This window comes from Antechinus flavipes, chromosome 1, assembly GCF_016432865.1.
Source record: "Antechinus flavipes isolate AdamAnt ecotype Samford, QLD, Australia chromosome 1, AdamAnt_v2, whole genome shotgun sequence".
NCBI classification, from domain to species: Eukaryota; Metazoa; Chordata; class Mammalia; order Dasyuromorphia; family Dasyuridae; genus Antechinus; species Antechinus flavipes.
Window position 1 is genome coordinate 299,232,019 of NC_067398.1, and position 24,337 is coordinate 299,256,355.

General features: G+C 32.6%; 1 protein-coding gene across 1 annotated transcript in view; it reads left to right on the top strand.

Annotated features, from left to right (window-relative positions):
- ZC3H7A (zinc finger CCCH-type containing 7A) overlaps positions 1 to 20,602 on the top strand; it is a 62,987-nt gene extending 42,385 nt beyond the window's left edge. The window contains exons 13-23 of the mRNA XM_051963185.1: positions 3,656 to 3,817; positions 4,578 to 4,774; positions 5,023 to 5,123; positions 5,599 to 5,780; positions 6,157 to 6,233; positions 7,343 to 7,476; positions 7,899 to 8,004; positions 11,913 to 12,021; positions 12,949 to 13,082; positions 14,919 to 15,082; positions 19,256 to 20,602. Of these exons, the coding sequence (XP_051819145.1) occupies positions 3,656 to 3,817; positions 4,578 to 4,774; positions 5,023 to 5,123; positions 5,599 to 5,780; positions 6,157 to 6,233; positions 7,343 to 7,476; positions 7,899 to 8,004; positions 11,913 to 12,021; positions 12,949 to 13,082; positions 14,919 to 15,082; positions 19,256 to 19,445 (1,556 nt within the window). The 3' untranslated portion in view covers positions 19,446 to 20,602. The remainder of the gene's footprint in view (positions 1 to 3,655; positions 3,818 to 4,577; positions 4,775 to 5,022; positions 5,124 to 5,598; positions 5,781 to 6,156; positions 6,234 to 7,342; positions 7,477 to 7,898; positions 8,005 to 11,912; positions 12,022 to 12,948; positions 13,083 to 14,918; positions 15,083 to 19,255) is intronic.
- Positions 20,603 to 24,337: the final 3,735 nt, after the last annotated feature.

The following is a 24,337-nucleotide window of genomic DNA, read 5'->3' on the forward strand; positions in this document are numbered from 1 at the left end:
TGGCCATGTCAATTTGAGATGCTTACTAAGATCCAATAGATAGTTAGAAATGTGCAATTGAAGTTCAGGAGAGAAATTTGGTCTGTGTGTGTGTATGTGTGTGTGCAAATGTGCGCGTGTAAATTTTGGAATCATATAGAGAAACTTTATGATAGTTGATGAAAACATTAAATGAACACTAAATGGAGAGAAAAGAAAGGAAAAAAAGGCCTATGACAGACATAAGTGTATGCCAAATCATACAAAATAAAAACAAAGTAATTGTGGCGGGTATTAGCAGTTGAAGGTATATGATCAATGCAGGCTTCATTGTAGACAGCAGCACTGGAGTTGGGACTTCAAGGAAGCTAGGGATTCCAGGTATGGTAAAAAGTCTGCAGTATAAAAGGATATGTCCACAGTGGGGTGCAACATGAATGATGATTTAGAGCTCTTCGTAGGACTAGTCAGTCAGATGAAAAGAGAATTGAGAAGTACTGTCATGAACATTTAGAGAAGAGAGTTTCTGGGAGGAGGACGTGATCAACAAGATTGAATGCTGCAGAAAGTTTGAGACAGATGGAAGATTTGAAAGAAAGTGTCAGATTTGGCATGTATATAATGAGAATGATGTCCCTAGTTATCTTAACATAAAAAAAATAATTAAAAAGCCATCTAGGCACTAAAGGGCAGTCCTGGATATATAACTGGTCTCTTGTCATAACCATATTACATAATGTTTTGAACTTCTTTTCTCTACATTTTTCTGGAATAAGTTGATATAGTTACTATCTTTCCTGGATTGGAAGTTTTTATCACCAAGAAAAATATGGATAGATGATATTTTATTTTATTTATCCCTTATTGTATTATATCAAATGTGTGAATTACTTGTTAATTTTTCATTTCATAGGATCATATATTTAGAGCTAGAAGGGACCTGAAAGGCCATCTACATCTAGTCCAACCTCCTTCATTTTACAGATGAGGAAACTGAGGCCCAGAAGAGTTTAAGTGACTTGCTGAAGTTCATATAGTAAGTGGTAGTGCAGGATTTATGGCTAGATTATGAAGTGATGATCAGCAAATTTACCTTGTTTAAAGAAGTGAATTTGAAGTGACATGGGCAGAATTTAAAAATATACTTTATCTGATAATGTTCCATAATCAGTCTAATACAGAGATATCACTGAAAGAATTATTTTACCAAAGTTTTGCACCAGATATAGTTTCATGACATTGTACAAAATATAATCCATATGTCCATAATCAAATTTAAGACCTATGTGACAGTTTTCAAATTTAATTTTTTTGATCATTTAACAAAAACTTCGTTTTTTTCCCCTTTCCACCTTCTTTGCCCTTCAATCTCTCTGTCAAAAACCCTTGTAACAAATATGCACAATCTAGTGAAATGAATTCTCATCATATCCCCAAAATGTCTCAATCTGTACCATTTTTCATTGACATCTTTCTCAGATAAGATGGGTAGCATATTTCATCTTGTTTCCTCTAGAATCGTTGGTGACAATGTGCCCATTTTCATATTTTCATAAAGTTTAAACTCAGTCTCTGAGTTTGTGTAAAGTGTCTAAGTAAATGTGAAAAGCACTTGTTCACTTTGCCAATAATCTGATAAATAATAGTTTTAACAATAGGTTGATCATGTCAGTTGATTCACATATTTGGCAAGTTCAGTGAAAATATCAGTTTGGGTTGAATTAGAATTGAATTCAGAATAGTTCATTTAAAATAGTTGCACTATCCATTTGCTTTTTTTTTTTTAACTTTAGTCTAGAGAGTAAATCTTTTTATAGAAATCTTTTCTAATAGTATATATTTTGGTTATGTTTTAATGACATACTTCTCATACAAAGCTCTGTATGCTGTGTTTAGGAATAATATGAAAGGATTAGAATATTGATGAATTGTTTACTTCATCTGTATGAATCTGAATTCTTTTGATCTAATTCAGCAAACACCGATTAGCTGTCTTTTATGTACAATTCATTGTACTGGGCCCTGGGCAGAGGCATAAAAGTTAGATAAATCAGAGTTCTTGCCGTCGTGGATCTTACCACCTACCGGTGCTTATGATCCTTAATTACTTTATATAGTTATTCCACTATCTGTTTATTAATGAGTAAACATTATGTGGATTCTGGGGTGAATGTGACAATAACTGGAGAAATCAGAAAAGCAGTACTGGCAGAGCTGGTATTTGACTTGAGCTTTAAAGGAGGGTGGTTAGAAATAAAAGTTGGATTCTTATCCTGGGGTCTGTGAATTTGTCCCAAAAACTGGTAATTGTGTATCAGTAATAATTGGTTTCCTTTGTAATACTATGTGTTTTATTTTATACATTTAAAAACACTTACTAGACTCCTAATGGGGTCCATGACACATAAAAGGTTAAGTACTCTACTAGTAGGAAAGTAAAACAAAAGTACAGGCAGGAAAATGCAGGCTGTTTTGGTATGGGGATCAGGTGTGTTTTAGTTTTACTGGAACATGGAAAGGAAATAATTGTAAAGAAGTCTAAAAATTCATGGTGCTATCAGACTGAGAAAAATTTGAATGCCAAGCTAAGAAACTTATACTCATTTGGCAGGCAATAAGAAGCCATTGTAGGGATTTGAGCTGAGGAATTACATAACCAGATCATGGATGGATTAAGCCTATTTGTTAAAGAAAAGCATAAAGAAGTGGATAGAGAAGTGGGAGGCTCCTGTTAGAGAATATTTCATATACAGTTTGACTTATTGATTTTACATAGCAGTTTTTTTTTTCATTTAGAGGGATATCTGGAAACAAAAGATACCATTTAACTTCATTTTATTTATTTTTTTTAGGAAGAGTAAGCAAATAAGCATCAGAGTGGCAGCACTTCCAGGCGTCCTGCCAGGTGCTGATAATGGACTAATAATTTCATATTTAGTCTTAGTATGTATACTGTTAAAGAGAATTACAGAGTAAAATATGCCTCCCCACGCCCAGAGGGAAGAGCAAGTGAGTAGCAGCTTGGAGGGGATCAAGTAGAGGGAGCTGTGTGGCACCAGAATTGAGCAGAGAAAAAAGTGACAAGTACGCAGTAATAATATGTTTAGGAAACAGAATCCAAATTAAGTGTAGAAGGTGATTGGTTCTAAGCAATCAGGGACTATATTTAAGAAGTTTTGTGAATGCTTTCTCATGTCATTGATATAAGAAATTGTTTTGTCAAAACAAGAAAATACATCTGTCTCCAAAAGAAGACTGAAAATAAAGCAAACACAAACTATCCTTGTTTAAAACAGGCTTTGGGAAATGCAATGTAATTGAAGAAAATTAAAAGGATAATTAAAATAATTGAGATGGTGGTACTATTGTATAAAGGCAGACTTGGATTCTTAGATAACAGATTCATACTGAACTTTATTCTCTTCAAATTTTTGAGTTCTATAAACCATGAACATTTAAATTATTCTTTTCTTGTACAGAAGGTGGAATGATAGAAAGATGTCTGGTATAATCTGATATTTACATTATGACACTTTAGGATGAAAGCTTTTTTTTTTTAAATTTAGGTATTTTCAGTGAGAATTTCATAATTCATGTGAATTTTTTCATGTCATTTTGTGATTATAACTGGCTTAAAACATTTATGTTTTATTATTATTTTTTTTTGTTTCTTTAGGTCCTAAATTAATGGATTATACCTACCTTCCTACATTAGATCATAAATGTAAGAAGGACATTTTAATTGGTAGAATAAAGAATGTTGAAGATAAATCATGGAAAAAAATACGTCCACGACCAACAAAGACAAATTATGAAGGGCCTTATTATATATGTAAAGGTATTTTATTAAATTAATATTATTCATTTAGCTGAATAGAGATTCAGTTACTGATGAAAATTAAAAACAGCTATGAAGTAGTACAGGTAGATAACACCTGTTGCACCAGACTTGGAATCAGGAAGACCTATTCAAGTTTGGCTTATTGCCTCTGACTAGAGCTAAATTCATTTAGTGTCATTGAAATGATTGAGGCATTGGTGAAACTTAGTAGCTTTGAAACCTTTGTTGTCCATTATTTAGAGACAAACACTCCTTTCAGAGTGGTTTTTTTCAGATATAACTTTCTTATTAGCCCTGTTGAAATGTATTGTCCCTTCATATCAAATGACCCTGAATAATTCTTTGAATTTACTTAGGACAGCAAGATTTAGGCTTATAGAGACTTTCTTCCATGACTTAACTTAAAATGTAAAAACTTGATTCTATTATAGAAAGCATTTTTTTTTTCTGAGGCAATTGGGGTTAAGTGACTCGCCTAGGGTTACACAGCTAGGAAGTGTTGTGCCTGAGATCAGATTTGAACTCAGGTCCTCCAGACTTCAGGATTGGCGCTCTAACCACTGCACCACCTAGCTGCTCCAGTGGATAGCATTTTTTAAAACTTGTTAATGTCATGCCTAAATTATGTACATGTACTATTCCATAAAGTTAAAAGGATATTGATGTTGTACTGGAAATTCATCCTAAATTATGTTAAACTTCATAAATTGTTTTTCTAAAACTTGACAAAAAGTCTCAAATTCTTTAAATTCAATAGATGTTGCTGCTGAGGAAGAGTGTAGATATCCAGGTCACTGCACTTTTGCCTATTGCCAAGAAGAGATTGATGTGTGGACACTGGAACGAAAAGGTGCATTTAGTCGAGAGGCTCTTTTTGGTGGCAGTGGAAAGATAAATTTTACTGTGTTCAAACTTCTTCAAGAACATCATGGAGAATTTATATTCCTTTGTGAGGTACATTTTCCAAGTTTTTCTTCTGCTGACTTTGATTAGCCTTTTTGGCAGCCCTCAGTTTAAATGCACATTTTTTTTGCAAGCCTTTATGAAGTTGAATCTTTCTTTAAAAAAAAACCAACTTTATTTTGAATGGAAAAATTAGTGAATGTCTACAGTATTTCTAATGACCCGTAATGAAAAATAAAAATTTTAGGTAGTTTTATATTTTGTCTTTATGATAAACCTTACTATCTTATCTGTTCCAGAAATGTTTTGATCATAAACCTCGAATAATAAGCAGGAGAAATAAAGACGTTTCTTCTTCTTGCTCTCACCCAGTTACGAAGCATGAATTTGATGACAACAAGTATGTTACCAGTTTTTCTTCTCATTTCTATCATGGAAAAGTAGAAAGTACAAAAAGTTTCTTTGCCAATACCAAATAGGAGCAGTGATATTGTCATGCTATTTTGTTCTTCTTTGGCATTATTTTGAAGAGATAGTTCATAGACAGGAATTTTTAGTGGCCTTTCCAAGTGAAGAAAAAAAGTAAAGTGATATTTTATTACTGCAAAAGAATCTTGCTATAAATGTATGAAGTGGGATATACTGTAAGTCAGATCACATTCTTTAACCTAATTATTGTATAACAAATGCATTTGACAGGTTACTTCTAACAACAACTAATATAAATAATAAGAGGTTTCATCAATTTTTAAATGTACTATTTATTTGTATATGACTTTAAATATATTCTCAATAGAGATCTTTAATTTTGGTGATTTTTTTTCAAATATATACTTTTGTAGAAAATTGAAATATTGCCTCCATTTTTACTTTAGATGCCTTGTTCACATTTTACGAGAAACTTCAGTCAAGTATTCTAAAATCCGTGCTTTCCATAGTCAGTGTCAGCTTGATCTGTGTCGTCATGAAGTTCGCTATGGCTGCTTAAGGGAAGATGAGTGTTATTATGCACACAGTCTTGTGGAATTAAAAGTCTGGATAATACAAAAGGAAACAGGTGAGTTAGAACCGGAAGTGTGCTTCACCAGAAACAGTAAGGGAGCCTTATAAAATATAATTGTATGCTTGTAGCTTAAAATTTAAGAATTGTGGAAGCTATCATTAAGGTAAGTTATGCTATTGGGTTAACTTTTTAAAAAATTTTTTGCATTGAGCCTGATTTAAAGTTGTTGCTACAAATAAGTTTAATATTCTTTTCTTGGAAGGAAACATTTCTTAGGAATTCAGAATGATTGTTGTTTTTCCTCCTTGTCCATTTAACATTAGAAGTAAATTTAACTGAACGTTTAGTTGATGTTGATATGTTGGATTTCTGTTACACAAATGGAGGTTATTATGGAAATAATTAAAATGTAGGCTTTTGTACTTCCTAGGTATAACACATGATGCCATTGCGCAGGAATCTAAGCAATATTGGCAAAACGTGGAAGCAAAAACCCCTGGAGCACAGGTATTTTCATTTTGAATGCTCTACATTTGACATCCTATTTGGAACTAATATGGCAAATCATGTAAGTTGGTTTCAGTATAGAATAAAAAGAAAGACAGGATGGAAAGAGCCTGGCTTTGAAGTTGGCGGGACTTGCCTCTTCTGATGCTTACTACCTGAGTGATCTTGGGCAATGGACGAATGAATGAAGAATCATTTTTCAGCACTTATTATACACTAATAAGCAGTGGAGATAGAAATACATGCAAACAAGGCAGTTCTTGGGGAAGAATATTTGTAAGAGAACTAGAGTTGGGAAAGTTGGCAGTAAATTGTGTTAGGAAGGACTGCAGATAGTAATTTTCCTCATTTGTAAAATGTGGCAGTGGGACAAGATAGATTTGCATTATCCATCTAGCTCTGGAGCTATGAAGATATGATCCTGCATGTGGTACCATTCTATTTCATATTTAAGTCATGTCAAAAAACTCATGTGAAAAACCATGTTTTTAGTTTATTATCATTCAGAGTATTTTTTGAACACCTGCTTCAGCTTGTTGCAGTGGTAGTTATTGCAATAGTTATATTTCTTTATACAGGCCAAATAAATTTTCTATACCTCAGAGATGTGAGAAAGGAGTGTAACTTTGCTTTCTTTGGAAATTGATTTTACTTTGATAATAGGCAGCGAGGTAGCACAGACCTGGAGCAAGGAAGACCTAGTTAAAATCTCTGTTAATTAGTAGTTATATGGCTTTGGGAAAGTCATATAACTTCTTTGCTTTAAATTAAAGAAATTACTTTAATTGTAAAATGGATACAATAGCACCTATCTCTCAGGATTTCTGTGAAGACAAAATGAAAAAATAATTATCAAGTGCATAAAGTAGGTACTAGATAAATATTAGCCATTTTAACTGATTATTATTATTATTATTATATAGAGTTTTGTCATACCTAAACATTTTTCTTTATTTTAGAATGAGTTATAGATGTTACCAAAATTATTAAAAACAAATGCATTATTTAGTTTGCATTTATTCATAACAGTACTTTTTTGATTGGGGACAAATCCTGATGGTTTTTCTATAATTTTGTTTTTGTTTTTCTCTTGTTTTTTTCTCATTAAGGTCCCCGGGAACCAAGTAAAATATGGATCTCTTAATTTAAAGATAAAATTTGTATGTGCCCAGTGTTTGAGAAATGGTCAAGTCATCGAGCCAGATAAAAACAGAAAATATTGTAGTGCTAAAGCAAGGCATTCGTAAGTAACATGTACAAAGCACATGTCAGTTTTATTATTATCCACATTATAGGTTGGAAGATGTGTTAAAAAATTATGACGACTACAATATAGAAAGAAAAGTTAAAACATAGAAGAGGGCAAGGGGGAAATAGAGTCAGAAGCAAAGAATTTTTAGAATTGTCACTTTAAAATTCATAAATTTGATTTTTTGTGACTAATCTTTGTTTTTTCTTTAATTTTAAATGCTTAATAGCAAAAGTTTTAATGTAAATATCAGTATAAAATGAGGTCTTATTGCTAAATTATGAAATATCACATATTGGGTTAAGCAAAAAAAATAAAATATCTTATGGTCCTTGAGGTACAAACTTTGTATCTATTTCTATATGTTGTACCTATTGCCAGTGTGTCTTTGTTTTTCTGAACTCCATTTTTCTTAGGTGGACCAAAGACCGTCGAGCGATGAGAGTGATGTCTAATGAACGTAAGAAGTGGATGAACATCCGTCCTCTTCCCACAAAGAAACAAATGCCTTTACAGTTTGATGTACATACGTAATTTTTAAGCCACTTTTTTTATTAGGCACCTCAAATAATTGCAAAATGACATTAATTTGAGGGAAACAAACCTTTTGTTATTAGTGAACTTACAGTGAAATTGAAAACATTTGTTGTTCTATGATATTCAAAAATGTCTTTAATATCTTAAAATTTAAAAATAGTTTAATTTAATAAGTATTATTTATATTTATATTTTTCATAAAGTATACTTTGACATCATATTTGGTATCAATCAAGCCACTGGCTCAAAAAATTAGCTTGTTTAGTTAGCTACAAACAACTCTTAAGATGTGTATAAGAACATTTTGTTTCCTTTATAAAGAAGCAGCATAGTATATGCAAGGGCTGGCCTCAGGTAGGCTTGGTTTCAATTTCTGCCTTTGTCACATACTAGCTATGTGACCATGAGCAAGTCATTGAACTTCTCAGTGCCCCAGGTAGATTTGCACATATCCACTGCTCCCTGTCTTCCTCCCTTTCTCTTCCTCCTTCCCCCAATTATCCAAAAAACAAATTTTTGTGGAGGATTATTGAGAGAGACAATATAGCGTAGTGGCTGGAGAACTCAGCTTGCAAATCAAGACATCTTCTGTGTATCCCAATTAGCTATCTGCAAAATTGGTAGAGAATTTCTTCACTGTGAGTTCACTATAACAATGAAGTCTCAGGTTTGGTTCCCTCTCTTTGTCTTATGCTCCCCATAAAAGAAAGACAGATGGAAAGAAATATCAAAGTTTTTTGGAGGCAAAGTTATGAGATAGCCTTCCCATATTAACTGACTAACTTGCTTAGAGATACTGCAAATTAAGACTTTGCAACTTATCCTTTGTGTTTTGTGTGTGTTTTTTTTTTTTATTTCAAACATCATTATCTAAAACTATTATAAAGAGGAAACCAGATTGGTCTAAATAGAACTGGTTTAATATTTCATTCAGATTATTCCTACTTTCAACCTACAAACTCTTTTAAGATCTTATTCTTTGTTGTTTTAATGCACCAATGCTTATCTTTTAGATAAGAGCTATTTGTCTTTAGGATATTTAAATTTTTTTTGGCACTATAGTCAAAATCAGATTTCAAGTATTGTGTATGATTAAATTACTGATACTATACAGTTTTGGCTATTTGAGATATGTATTTTTTAATTTAACAAGATCAGGCATGATCCGATTTTGTCACAATCTGTGTAGATTAGAAAATAATTTCTAGTAATAAAAGCGGAATATTGGCTGTCAGAAGAGAGTATGAGAAAATTTACTGTGGATTAAGATGTTATCTCTAGGATTGTAGGTTCATAATTTACATTTGAAAGGGAACTTGGAAATCATCTAGTCTAACACCTTCATTTTATCAATGAGGAACCTGGGGCCATCAACTTTAGAAAGGTTAAGGAACCTGCCTAATGTCAGGTAGATGATAGTGCACCTTTACCTGTTATTTGAACCCAGGTCTTCTAACTCCAAATGTAGTGCCCTCTCTGTGTCACCATGCTGCACACAATTCTCAATTTAGTTTGGAAGTAGCAAGAACCCTTTAGGCAGTACAGATGAAGTGGAGATTTTATTAGCAAACTAAGCTGTAGTCTTTGTTTAAATAGGCAATAGATGTTGAAAAAGATATAGAATGATTCCATTTTATAGAACTACAGTTCTGCAAAATTTATACTTTGGATATTTTGATATGAAATCAGTTTAGATTTTTATCGAGTTTTTTTGGTGTTTTACCTAGAACCAATTTATGTCTATAGCCACCTTATGAATGACTGCTGAATTAATGAACATTGCCAGTTTGAGATATTCACTGAATTATATTTAGTGTGGTAGGAAAAATCCTAAACATTTGCTTGTATTTAAGTTATCCCATAGCCGTTATCCTTTTTAAGTAAAAAAATAGTTCTTTAATAGACCTTATAACTGTCTTAAGTTCCTGTGACAACTAATTGGAAGAACTACTTACTCTTAATCTTAAGAAAGATGTTCCCTCATCCAGCATTTATTACTAGTCTTTCCTTCTTGTATAATTAACAGAAGGTTCACCATTCCAATTGGAATAGAAATAATTCTGTTAATTTGTATATGTGTATTCATGTGTGTTCATAGATCTTTTTGTATATACATTTTGGTATATTTTATTAATCAGATACATGTTATTAGAGGTTGTAGAATTGAAAGTCTTATCTGTCTGGCTGTATAACAAAGGAAAAGAAAGATAAGTGGACAGATGTTAAAAGCACACTTGTATTTGTCATCATGTTCTGTCTCCTTTACACACAAACCTATAGCAGGAGGTGTTGAAAGGCATTTTATCTTTAGTGGTACTCTGTTATAGAAAGGCTTGAAATTAATTGTTTTCTCCTATACTATGGACTTGTTCAATTTCAGTCCATCATCATTGAGATAATTCAGTTTGTTAGTGACCAGTATATAGTCTTCAATGACAGAAATATGGCTAATAATACCCTGTCTGCAGGAAGGCAAGAGATTGAACTGATTGCTTGAGGGCTTGTCTCTACTTAATATTTACTTAGAACTCTTTATTTATTTCCTCTGAATATCACCATATTTGGAATGTTTTTTTTTTTCTTCTTTGTTACTGTTGGTAATCTCAAAAACAAACTGTTAAAACGTACTTCCTTGTGGCATCTGGCCGTTTTATTTTATTTATAACTAACTAATTATAGAATATAATATGGCACATGAAAATGATGTTACTCTGCATGGAAAAGTAGTTTTTTTCTGTTGAATATTGTGTCCACATTTATTTTAACTATTACTTATTAATTGCCCTTGATTCAAAAGAGTGGATATATACAGTTAAGAGTTTGAATACTGAAAGCACTTTTAAAATTCCATATAAGCAGTAATATATTTTTAAAATTACATAGGTTAATATCTTGAATGATGTAGACCTGATGTTACTCAAGCGAAAAATAAATTGGCATAAACTTAACAGTAATTGTACTGGAGTCTATGATATAGAAAAATGAGTAGAGTGATTTGATAGAGTTTTAATTCAGGTTTTTAAATAATGCCAAATGTTTTCTTATTTCTTGACAGACATGATTCTAAGGCAATTCTTTAGATTTGTACCTGTCAGTATAGGACCTTTATTTTCTACAAAATAACAGGAAATGGTATTATAGGAAAGCTGTAATGTCCTAATTAATATAATAATTATCTTTGGATAATGTACATCTAGTGAGATGAGGTCATCTGCTATCATTTTAAATAAGTTAGTGGTAAGAGTTTAGTGAAGTCTTATTTAATAAATTTTGGGGACAGTATATTTAAAATTTCTTCAGTATCCTGATATATCCTGTTTATATACTATCAAGCTGAATCTTCTCATTTTTCAAATAAAGTCCGAAAACTAGATTGTCCTAAATCGGAGACTTGGAACTATAAAACCCGAAAGACCAGATTGTATTAAATTGTTAAAGTGATCTGCTATGTGGAAAACTAAAACAACAAATTTAAGTATTTAGATATTTGCATGTAAGAATAAGCTCTTCAGTTTATGACAGTTTTTTTTTAAAAGCTGGGGACTTGGGGTAGCTAGGTGGCGCAGTGGATAGAGCACCAGCCCTAAAGTCAGGAGGACCTGAGTTCAAATCTGACCTTAGACACTTAACACTTCTTAGCTAGGTGACCCTGGGCAAGTCACTTAACCCCAATTGCTTTAGCCAAAAAAAAAAAAAAAAAAAAAGCTAGAGACTTAATTGTATATTTTAGATTACTATTAAAAGTTAAAACTTCATTTAAAAGTTTTTATTTTTGAACTGTTATTTCTGATTCTTGAATAGAATATATAGTCATTCTATTCTGATTAAATATAAAAAATTAGGTAGTTTCATTTAAAGCTTCAGGCTTAAGGAATATTTTTTCTTTCATATAGTTGTGCAATCATATTGCCTCTGGCAAGAAATGCCAGTATGTTGGAAATTGTTCATTTGCGCATAGTCCTGAGGAGAGAGAAGTTTGGACTTATATGAAAGAGAATGGAAGTGAGTAAGACATTTCTTCATATATCTAAATAATTCTTATAATACTTTTCTGTTTTTGAGAAAAAAAAGAAAAACAACTATTGTCAGGTTGCCGGTGGACAATTAGGTGTTACAGAGGATAAAGCAGAAGACCTGAAGTCAGTAAAGTCTGAGTTCAAATATGGTCTCAGACACTAGTTATATGACCCTGGGCAAGTCACTTGACCTGTATTTGCCTAAGTTCATCTAAAAAAGAGGGACATACCAGAAAAGAAAATGGATTTTCTTTGCTATGAAAATCCCATACACAAGTCTTTGGAATCACAGAGTCAAACACAGCTGAACAACAATAAGAATGACTTCATGAAACTATCAACTCATCACCAGATTGTACAGCATTTGGCAATAATGCCAAATATATGTATTTTTTTTTTTTACCAGAGAAAGCAACTTTCAGCTACTATCCAAGATCATTATTCTTGGTAATATTACTATAATATGCATTCTAGCTTTTGGTCTCTTGTAGTTTGATTCTAGGACTTCGGTCAAGTCCAAGATCTTGATCATAATTGTCATCTTTATGATTAAAGTAACGAATTTTAAACTATGTTAAGTAAATTTATAGGAATATGGTAGTGAAAAGAGCTTTTAAATTCAAAAAAACAATATAGACTTGAAATTGTCGCTTAATGGCAATATCTGGTGATATTTTCTGGTTTTAAGACCAATTAATTATAGGAAAGTATCTTGCAAAAAACATAGAAAGCTCATTTTTGAAGTTCTGAACAGTCTCACATTTGGTTTTTAAGCCTGGTTTTTTTTTTTTTTTTTACTATTTTCTACTTTTTCACTTCTAAAAATTGAATCCATTATCAATGCTTTTCTATTTTCATATGCTTAAAATTCCATGTATTTCCACTGTTGTCTGATGACTGTTTTTTTCTTCAGTACAAGATATGGAGCAATTTTATGATATTTGGCTAAAGAGTCAAAAACCTGAAAAAACTGATGATGTAGCTGGCCAGTCAAATAAGGAAAATGGGAAACAAATTCACATGCCAACAGATTATGCTGAAGTTTCTGTAAGAACAACTTAATAATTATAAACTTTTAAAGTATGTGGGTGGGAGCTGAATCTGATTTTATCTGTTTAGAAAACTTCTAGTATGACAACTCCTTTAAGCAATAAAAAATTTCCAGTTAATTTATAACTTGGAGTCTTAGAGTACTAACTGGGGATGTTAAAAGGTTAATGCTTCATCCATGTTCACTCCACAGTAATTCTTTTTATCAGAGAAATGACTGAAACCAAGTCTTCTCCTCTCCCTATATTCCCTTATGCCATTCTTCTCTGTGGTGATAAACTACATTTATAAAAAAAGCATTTCTTCAACTTAATTATGGCTTCAAGTTAAAGTAAAATTGAAATCTAGTATTGGCAGAATTGAAAGCTGACTTTGGCTCCTAGTACTAATGTAATTACCTCACTTTCCAATTTCAGGCCAATCACTTACTCTCTGATTCTGAGAGTTTCTTTAAATATAAAAATGTAGACAAACTGAATGTATTACATGCCTATGACTTTTCCAATAAAGTCCTATTAGATGCCACATTGTAGCAAGAAAGCAACCCTGTATTTTCAAAAACTTTGCTCAGAGTATGCAAACTTGGCAGCTGGAAAGCATTCAAGCATGGGTCCAATAATGACTCAGATAAGAACATGATTATGTTTGCAGAAGCTCATCCCCAGAGAGTTGGCCAAAAGGGGACCATTTTAAAAAAGCCTATTTAAACACAAGAAGGATTGCTTGTAGCATGCATCATTGTGTTTGCATTGATAAAAATATTGAATTATTAAGGTACTTCAATGATATCTGAAAGGGTAAGAGTCAGAAAATCAAATGGTAACAAAAAGAAACTGGAGTATGTTTCTAATGCCAATTTTTTTCTGCTTGAATGCTCTCAAATATTTATTATTTGTATATTTATTATATATTTTTAAATGACGTTTTTGCCCATCATAAATTTGTTTTTCTTATTTTCTTAGAATTTTCCCTTTGTCATTCATTTTTTCAGAGTAGTATTAATCTTTGTATCTATAATCATTTTAAAATTTCTTCAGTTATTCTTAAGCTGGCATTTTATATATATTCCTCCCCTTGTCTTTAGGAAAACATTTTTATTCTAGGACTTTCTGGATGATTATGGGTAAAAAGCACTTTTAAAGATCTAGACTTTTTATCTTCTGTTACTGTCATGGCTTGTCAAGGACTAGGAATTGACTTCCTTTTGTGCAAATAAGTATATTACTTTTGATTGAATTCTTTCTACCCTCCTATTTTATGTGCTAAATTGTTATTGTTTATAGTTCTAAGTGACTTTTACTATAAGTTGGTTCACATTAGAAAGGGAGGGAGTAGAGATATTTCCATTGGAACTTGTTAGGAGTCTAGTGTAGTCTGTATACAATTAAAGTTCCTATTGTAAGTAGTCTTCCAAACTTGACTGGAGTAAACTAGAGACTGGACTTAAAGGTCTTTGAGAACTTTTTCTTTTTTTGCACATTGTACCTCCTTTTTCAACAGGATCTGATAATTGCTAGTAATTGACCATGTATGTTTTAGAAGTTGAAGATGAAGTGTCAAATAACTTTTCAGACATCAAATGATTGAATCTGAAATGATTGAATATTCAAGGTTTTTTGGAGCATGACTAACTATCATTTTAAAAGCTATTTAAGATTTGATAATATATCTTTAGCGCTTTTTCTCAAATTAACACACTTTTTCTTAACGCTTATACTACTTTAAGGAAGGCAGATTTCTTCAATAAGTTTAATTTTTTTAAAAAAGCAGCTTTTATGTTATTATATGTTAATTTTAATTGAGTAATAACTTTTATTATTTTCATGTAAATAGGTGGACTTTCACTGCTGGCTGTGTGGGAAAAATTGTAATAGTGAGAAACAGTGGCAAGGTCACATTTCTTCAGAGAAGCACAAAGAGAAGGTTTTCCACACAGAAGATGACCAATATTGCTGGCAGCACCGTTTCCCAACAGGATATTTTAGTATTTGTGATAGGTATGTAGATTTTATAATTTTGGACTTGAAAATTATTCATCTCATAGTTTCTTTTTTAATTTGTAATTTTTATTTTTTGTTTTCATATAACTTATCTGAATATATCCTTTTCCTTACAAGAAAGAAAAAAATAAGGGGGGGGGGGGGAAGCACTTCAGTAAAAATACCAGTGATTAGCTAAGTCTGATAATTGATGTGGTTTTCCACATTTATAGTTCCTCAGCACTGCACAGAAGGGAGGGAAATGCATTTTTTTCATCTTTTCTGGGCTAAACCTTGTCATATCCCATTCAGTTTATTTTGTTTTCTTTGCATTTACATTGTTAATGGATATATTGTTCTACTTACTTCACCTAGTACCACTTCATATATCTTCCCAGGCTTCTCTGATTTTCTCACAGTCATCATTTCTTTTCAGCAGTATAAAAATGTTCCATTACATTATTGTACTATAATTTATTTTTCCATTTATGGGAATTTTTTTTCCCATTTGCTATCAGAAAACAATGACATTATGGATATTTTGGCATATATGAGTCCTTTCTATATTTGCCTTCTCCAGTATATGTTGAACCATGGGATCCCTTGATAAAAGTGTATGAGCATTTGTGTCCCTTTTTTTTAAAAGCATAATTTCAAATTGCTTTCCAGAATAGTTGGGCCAATTCATAGTTCTTGAATAAATTGAATAAAATCTCTTTATGTGCAGATTATAAGGAAAAAATGAGGCAATTAAATAAGAGGTGTAATTGGAGGGATTAAAAAAAAAGACATCATATAGAAAATGAAGTTAAGTATTCTGTGAGGCAAAAGTAAGGAGGGAGTTCACTCCAGGCATGACAACTGGAGAAAGAATATAGTATATGAAGAACAAAAAGGAGGCCAATTTTTCTGGACTGTAAATTTCAGGAAGGGTAATGTATAATGAGTTTGAAAACAAATTGGGATCAAATTGTGAAGTACTTCAAAATCAAAACAAAGGGGGTTTCTATTTGACTCAAAAGGTAACAGGGAACCACTGAATTTATTAAGTTGAATAAAACAGTCACACCTAAAGCTTAAAGAAGATCATTTTGGCAGCTGTGTAGAGGATGTAATAGAGAGACTTTGAGCCATGGAGAGCTGTAGGAGTCTATTGTAACAAAGTTCAGGTGAAAGGAAATGAGGGCCGATTTAAGGTGGTAGCTATTTAAGGACAGAGAAGGGATTGAATGCAAGAGATGGGGAGGTAGAAACAGCAAGATTTGGTGACTCATTAAATATGTGGAGCAATGGATAATGAGGAGTCAGTGATCATGCTGAGATTATGAACCTAAGAGACTGGAATAGTGGTTATCCCCTTCCACAGAAATAGAGAGGTTCTACAAATGTGGAGGTTTTGGGGGGGAAAGAAGAATTCTTTCTGGACAAATTGAGTTTTAGATGGATTTGGATAATTCATTCTGAAAGATCTAATAGGTAATTGCTGATACAGGGCTGGATGGAGCTTAGGGGAGAAAGTTAGCATGAATATATAGATCTGTGAGTTATTTGGATAGAAATGCTGATCTGACATATGGGAGTTGATGAGGTCACTAAGAATATAAAATTAAGAGACAGAAAAGGAGTGTGCCTAATCTTTCTTTATCCCCTCTATCATTAAACATTTCCATTTTTTGTTATTTTTGCTAATTTTCTGGGTATGAGATAAAATGTCAGAAGTATTTGTATTTCTTTTTTTTAGTGATTTTATTATAAATCTTTCATGTGGTTGTTAATAGTTTGCCATTTTTTTGGATAATTGCTCATATCCTTTGATCACTTATCCATTGATAAATGATCCTTGGTCTTATTATATTGGTTCCCTATATATCTTTGATATCAAATTCTGTCAGAGCTCATTAATGCAAACATTTTTTGCCCAAGTAACAATTTTTATCCCAATTGCATTGATTTTGTTAATGGCAAAGATTTTCAACTTCATGTAATTTTAATGATCACCAGTATTTAATGAGAAGAAATGATGAATATTAAGAACCTGGGGCCATTTATATGAATTGATAGAGTGTAGCAAACTAGCAAAACTGTTTGCACAGTGACTACAACTGTGTAAACAAAACAAAAATCCTAAACTTGAGGGTGTGATTATAGTGATCAACTTTTGCCTGACAGAAGAGTTCAGAAAAGATTCAGAAAAGTATCTCTTTGGAGAAGGGGGAGACTATGGGTGTATAACTTCATATATTACATCATGCCTAGTATAGTTGTTTTTCTCAACTGTTTTTACCCCTTCACTTATTTAGATATTTTTTGATAAGGTCAAAGAGGCTAGTCTTTGCCTTAATTCCTATCTAGCCTTAATCACTGAATGGCTGAGGCTTCAGTCAAAATTAATACCTGTTGAAGATATTAGCTTTAAAAGACCAATGTCTCCCATTGCATCCTAGGCCATCTCAAATGGCTCTAGAGAGAAGAGTCTTTACTCTTCATTAAGTAGAATCCTTGTGATGGTTGTCATTTTTCCTTCATTCTTTAAGAGGACTGTGACAGGGAGGGCTGTACAAGGTCACCTGCTTTACTCTTCTCTCTAAAGCCATTTGAGATGGCCTAGGATGCAATGGGAGACATTGGCCTTTTTAAGCTAATATCTTCAACAGATATTAATTTGACTGAAGCCTCAGCCATTCAGTGATTAAGGCTAGATAGGAATTAAGGCAAAGACTAGCCTCTTTGACCTTATCAAAAAATATCTAAATAAGTGAATCTAGAAGGGGAAGACCTTCTGGGTTTCTGGCCAAAACAGAAATGATTGCTATTTATATTCACTCTGAATTAATCAGGACTGAACTATGCCCAATTGGGATTTAGGCCAACAATAGATTGTCAAAGTGGTTTTGGTTTGAGGTGTGCTCCTTAAGAAATCTAGCCATTAACCTCTGGCCATGATTGATAACAATGTAAATGGAGCTAGGTGACCCATTGGATAGAATGCCAGGCCTGAAGACTTATCTTTCGGAGTTCAAATTTGTCCTCATACACGGACAAGTTACTTAATTTGTCTCAGTTTCTCCATCTGTAAAATGAGCTAAAGAAGGAAATGAGAAACCACATTAGTAGCAATAATGTCAGTGGAAAGAATGACAATTTAAAAAAAAATTAATGTTTTGAAATTATATTCACAATTGTGTGGGTCAGAAACCATTAATAAAAAAAGACTGGATAGATCTCTAGAAGCAAAGCAAAGTTTATTATATGTTCTAGGGAGAATCAGGCGTCCACCCATCAAGCAGACAATCGAAGGGAGGAAGCACAGTAGGGGGCTGGGTCGATGCTTTTAATCCCTAATGCAAATTCCCCTCCCACCACTGATCTTCATCCTTATTGGCTGAGGATCTTACATTCTAAACGCAGGAACTACCCAGGAAATTGAATTTGACCAATAAGTACATAGTTGCCCATATTTGGTTGAAATAGGAGGATAACATGAAGGGGGCTTAAATATGCCCTTAGGGCGATAACAGGGAAGAGACTAAGTATGTCTTTAGGAGGATGGCAGGGAAGAGACTTTTAAGTATGCCCTTGACTTAATGCTTAAAGTTCTTCAGGCCTACTCAAACTTTGAAATAGATGAAGCCTTACTAGATTTTCACAACTGTCTTGAAAGATCTCACCTTATCTCGTTCACAAGATTCATCCTAAAGAAGATTTATGAGAGGATACCTCCTCCTACTTCTTTGAAAAGGTGGAGGGGAGAGGAACAGTGTGGGAGCTGGGAGCATTTTTTTATAACGTCAAACTTTTAAAATATATTGGTTAGTTTTGCTAAACTTTACTCACCACTCTTAAAATTCTTTATTATAATGGATGGCTCTCTAGGAATGGGGTAATTGGAAATTGGAAATGTAGACTCTTGTGGTATACACTAGAAAATTTAAACTGTTTATAGTTAATGCCTCCTATAGTTTTTATTTTCCTTCATTCCTCATGCACAATGCCCCAAATATCTTTCAATTTATGTTACTTTTGTTTGAAATCAAGATCACAGTAATTCTGAAGCAATTCATTAACTATGTGAGCATTAAGAATCTTTATGAAAGGTCTTATGTAAAGGGATAAATTTGATTATCAATATTTATGTGATAATTTGATAGTAGAACAACAAATTAAGTTTCAAGTATTAACTTCTTTTGATAGATATGTGGCTGGTACTTGCACCGAAGGAAACACCTGTAAATTTGCCCATGGAAATGCTGAACTTCATGAATGGCAAGAACGAAGAGATGTTCTAAAGATGAAGCTTAGCAAAGCCAGAAAAGATCACTTGATTGCACCAAATGATAATGACTTTGGAAAATATAGTTTTTTGTTTAAAGATTTAAACTAATACTAAAAGTGATATGTTTCCTAATCAAAGCATCAACCTGAAAATTTCAAAGTATTCAAAAGCATGTAGCAGAGAAGCTGCAAGTTTTCTGCTTGTATTGGCATATATATTGTTCCTCCTGAACAACATTCTACAGTGGTTATGAAAATGGGGTGTTTAACAGATCTGGCTGAGCCGTCATGAAACCAGATGGTAAAGTGACAGGCTGCCATAAAGTATGCCCGATTTGCCATCTGTTGAACATAATTTTGGATGGAAGGTTGTTAGGGGGGAAAGGATGAGGAAAAGGAAAACCTCTCTTGAGTTGGTCCTTAAGCTGAGACCTTTAAGGTAAGATTATAAACCAGTGTTCTGGAATAAGAAGACAATGATGGATGAAATAATATTAAGTGTTTTAATGGAAAGAGTCTGTTTAAAAAGAAATAAAGTTTGCTACTTATCTGTATGTAGGTTGCTTAAAAGGATTTTCTTAATAAAGATTTTAAGCAAAATAACCATTTAACACTAGTATATGTTGAATGGGGTATTTTTTCCTCTATTTGTATGTTTCACTATCACTTACCGAAAAGAATCTTGAAGAAAATGTGCACTAAGAATTTTTGGAAAATTGGCTGAAATTTTGATTTTTTTGGTCTTTGCTGTTAAATGATGATTTTGAAAGATTTTACTTGTATTGTTGGTATTGTGTATTGTATGGACCAATATTGCCTGTAATAAAACTTTATATAAATGCCTTTTTGGGGGGAGGGGGGACCAGTCCTTTTTAATGAAAGTATTGAGGAAACATTTTATTTTCCTATTCAAACATTAAGGTTCCTCAATTTTTTTTTTTTTTTTTGTAGTCAGGAAATTATGTACTAAATGCTTAAATATTTACCTGCCTTTTTGAATGGATACTTTTTCTTTCTGTATGCTTTCCTTTTGAATAAGAATCTTCTGTGTTATGACTTACATGCAGTTTCTTATATTAGCTATAGTGCTGTTTCATGTTTTATCCTAAAAGGAATGCATGATGTCCCTGAAAAGGTGAAACCCAATGTTATGTCATCTTTAGCTTTTAGTACCGACTTTCATATCGATTTATGAAGCCATCTTACCCATGCTATTTTGAAATAAAGCAGTAATGTAATTAAAATAAACTACTTCTCACTGCTAAACTGCTACTCTCTTCCTTTAAAAATAGATGATGCTTGAAATTCATGTTTAGGATTGTGTGTGCATTTAATTAATGTTTTGAACCTGATTTTTTTTTTAAGTCTTTGTTAGCAACCATTTTAAGTTCAGAGATTACAATTATTTTAATGAGAATACTAAGGAAAAATTTCACTAATACATACTTTCTTTTGAAACTAGTATTCATTAGAACACTTGTTCTTAAGACATACACAAGTCTAATATTTTTCCAAAGGCTGGACAGCAGGGGCAGATTTTTGACAGTGACTTTTTGAAACAATTACAAAATGTTTTGGAATTGAGTTCAATGAATATAATATTTTTGAGATCCCCATTTTGTCTTTTTTCCATGAAATATTTATATTTACTTTCTGTAAGAGAAGACTAGAAAATGCTTTGAAATCCTTACAAGAAGCTTGCCACATATATAAAAAACATTGCTTGGGAGAGTTGCACAATACTGCTACCAGAATGAAAACATTTCTGTTAGAAACAGTAATTTTTAATAATTAAGGAGAAAAATGTATAGGTCAAAGACATGAGGAAATTAGGTATATTGAAAGAAGTGGTATGATTTGATATGGAAAATAGTTTATTCCCAATTTAGTTGTTATGTAATACTTCTGATGATTATTGAGGCTGTGATGAAGCCACCATACAACGTTAGAATATAGTAATGCATATCTGTTGTCATTAATGATCTTTGATATCTTCAAAAAAACCTCAGTAACTGTTTTTGTCATTCCAGGTTTCTTTGTCTTCCAAGGTGACTGACACATCTTTTTTCCTAAATCTTGAGGGAATTGTATAGCAATTTAAGTGTTTTATATGGAACTAATGACAAAGTCAAAAATGGTCATTATAAGTAATTTTTAGTAATACCAGAGTTTTAATATTAGATCCTTGAAGTAGTCAGGATCTTACTTCAAATCTTAGTTTTGCTATTTAATACACTTGTGTGAAGTTACTTCTGTGGACCTCAATTCAGATGAGGGGAGGGAGAAACTAGTTCTCTTCCAGTTTTAAATATTTGACCCTATGATTTTGCAGTATATTTGTAATCTCATCCAGCTGGAGTATTTCCTCCACCAAAATAGATTGCAACCAACCCAGGAACAACCCAGGTATGTTGTCATCCAGTCAGTATTCCTAAATCTTGCTTACTACCTTCTTATCTGATTGTATCTTAAAATATTTTACAATTTTACCCCTATGTGAAATTCATTGTTTGAAATGTTATTTTATTAATGTTTTCTGTTGTCTTTTGGGTGACTTTCAACCATAATACTTTATGGACTATGGTAGTAGTCCCTGTCACTGTGGAGCATCACTGGGAGAATATTATAAAATAGGCGTTTGTTGTATTTCATAATTTAACAGTATATTAAAAGTCACAATTATATCTTCATCAAGATAAGTTTCCGTTGCATTGAGGTGGCTTTTGTAAGGGAAGTAGGGTTAAGGGGAAAATCAAAATATTAAAACTCAATACTATTTGGAAGGTATAAGCAATAGCTTGCTTACATGATAGTTTTGACATTTAACCTTGCTAGCAAAGTCATAGGGCACCTTGAATTGGACTGCAGTAAAGCAAATAGTGGACAGAAACAACTCTGTGAATTGGTGCTCTAAAAGGGGGGGAGGGGAGAGAAGACTGCTGTATCCTATTCAGTTTGCAATCTCCCTTGCAATTATCAGTTAGCAAAGTAGATTCTACCCTCCTCACTTTTTACAGTATATGCTGCACTCTTACAAACTTTGTTTCTCTTTAAGGCAGCTCTATTTTTATTTAATCTTATTTTATTTAGATGTTGATAATGGCTGGAAGATATAATAGTTCTTTCAATAAAATTTATTAATTAAGAATTAGTGTTTATTTTTCAGGCACTATGCTTATATGCTAAGGATGTAGGTGGAAATAATGGTGGAAACAAGAACATATATATATTATATATACACATACACTAAGTACATGCTTATACATACTAAGTAAATACAATTAAGTTTGGGTTCCAGGCACTTATCAGTTGGGATTAGAAAAGGCTTCATGTAAAAGTGATTTCTGAGCTGCATCTCGAAGGAAAATGCTTGACTCAATTATAGTTGAGAGCATTCCAGATAATGGTGAGAACAAAGTACTGGCAGGTGATAGTGTGTCAGTTGTGAGGAGGAATGAATGAGGAGATAAATTTAGCTAGTTTGGAGATTTTAGAGAGGATGGTAATTACTAGTGAGGCTGGGAAAGCTAGTTAACGCTAAGATATATAGGACTTTAAAAGTTAAACAGTTTATATTTTATTCTAGAAGCATTAGAAAATTATTGGAGCTACTTGAATAGGGGAGTCACAAAAATCTGCAATTGATAGAAGTGGTGAAAAGTAGGGAGTCCAATTAAGAACCTATTGCAATAATCAGTAAAAACTGATAGGGACAGTAACCAAAATTTACTAATGGGAGGGAGAGAAAAGGGCTCTGATTTGATAAGTGAGAGATGTGAAAGGGAAAATGACAAGATTTGGTTAACTAGTTGGTGGTCAGAGCATGAAGAGAGCTGGATAATGCTGAGAATACGTTATTAGATAGTGATTTCCACAGAAATATTTGTTTAGTTTAGTAGATATGGTTTAAATTCAGTTTTAAACTTTAAGTTTCTGGGAATTTATGAGAATACCCGCTCTACTAAGTCACAATAAAATTGTAAGAATCAGATTGATATAATGATTGGAAAATGCTTTTTTAAAGTATATTTATATGATTGGTGCCAGTTCCAATGATCTTGTGATGAAGAGAGCCATCTACACCCAGAGAGAAGACTGTGGGAACTGCATGTGGATCACAACATAACATTCTCATTGTTTAATGATGTTTGCTTGCATTTTTTCTTACTCATTTTCTTTCCTTTTTAATCTTATTTTTCTTGTGCAGCAAGAGAATTGTATAAATATGTTTATACATATTGGATTTAACATATATTTTAATACGTATAACATATATTGGATTGCTTGTCGTCTAGGGAAGGCGGTGGGGGAAGAAGGGGAAAATCTGAAACAAGGCTATGCACAGGTCAGTGTTAAAAAATTATGCATGCATATGTTTTTTTTGTTTGTTTGTTTTTAATTTAATTTTATTTAATAATAACTTTGTATTGACAGAATCCATGCCAGGATAATTTTTACACAACATTATCCCTTGCAATCACTTATGTTTCGTTTTTTTCTCTTCCCTCCCTCCTCCCCCCCCCTCCCCACAAGATGGCAAGCAGTCCTATATATGTTAAATATGTTCATGCATATGTTTTGAAAATAAAAAGCCTTAAAAAAAGTATGTCTATACATATAAGATGTATATTTTGAAACCCACAGATAAGGCAACTAAATGTAATTCTTAAAATTTTTTGCCATGGTTACGATATTGAAAACAATTTTGCATTTGTAGTTCTATCCCAAACCCTCTCCTGTCCTCCACTGAATCCTATGCAGTCCCATATGGGAAGAACTGAGAAGGAAGTTAGCAGTTAACTGGTACAAGTCAGGGTGTGGATCAATTATTTCCTTTCCTCCTCCCCCCCAATAATCCACTTCCTCAAAGTGTTTCTAACTCAAAGAGTTTGTGGTTTTTTTTTTTTTTTTTTTTTTGCTGTCTCAATTGGGTTTAAGTGACTTTCCCAGAGTCACACAGCTAGGAAGTGATAAGTGTCTGAAATCCAATTTGAATTCAGG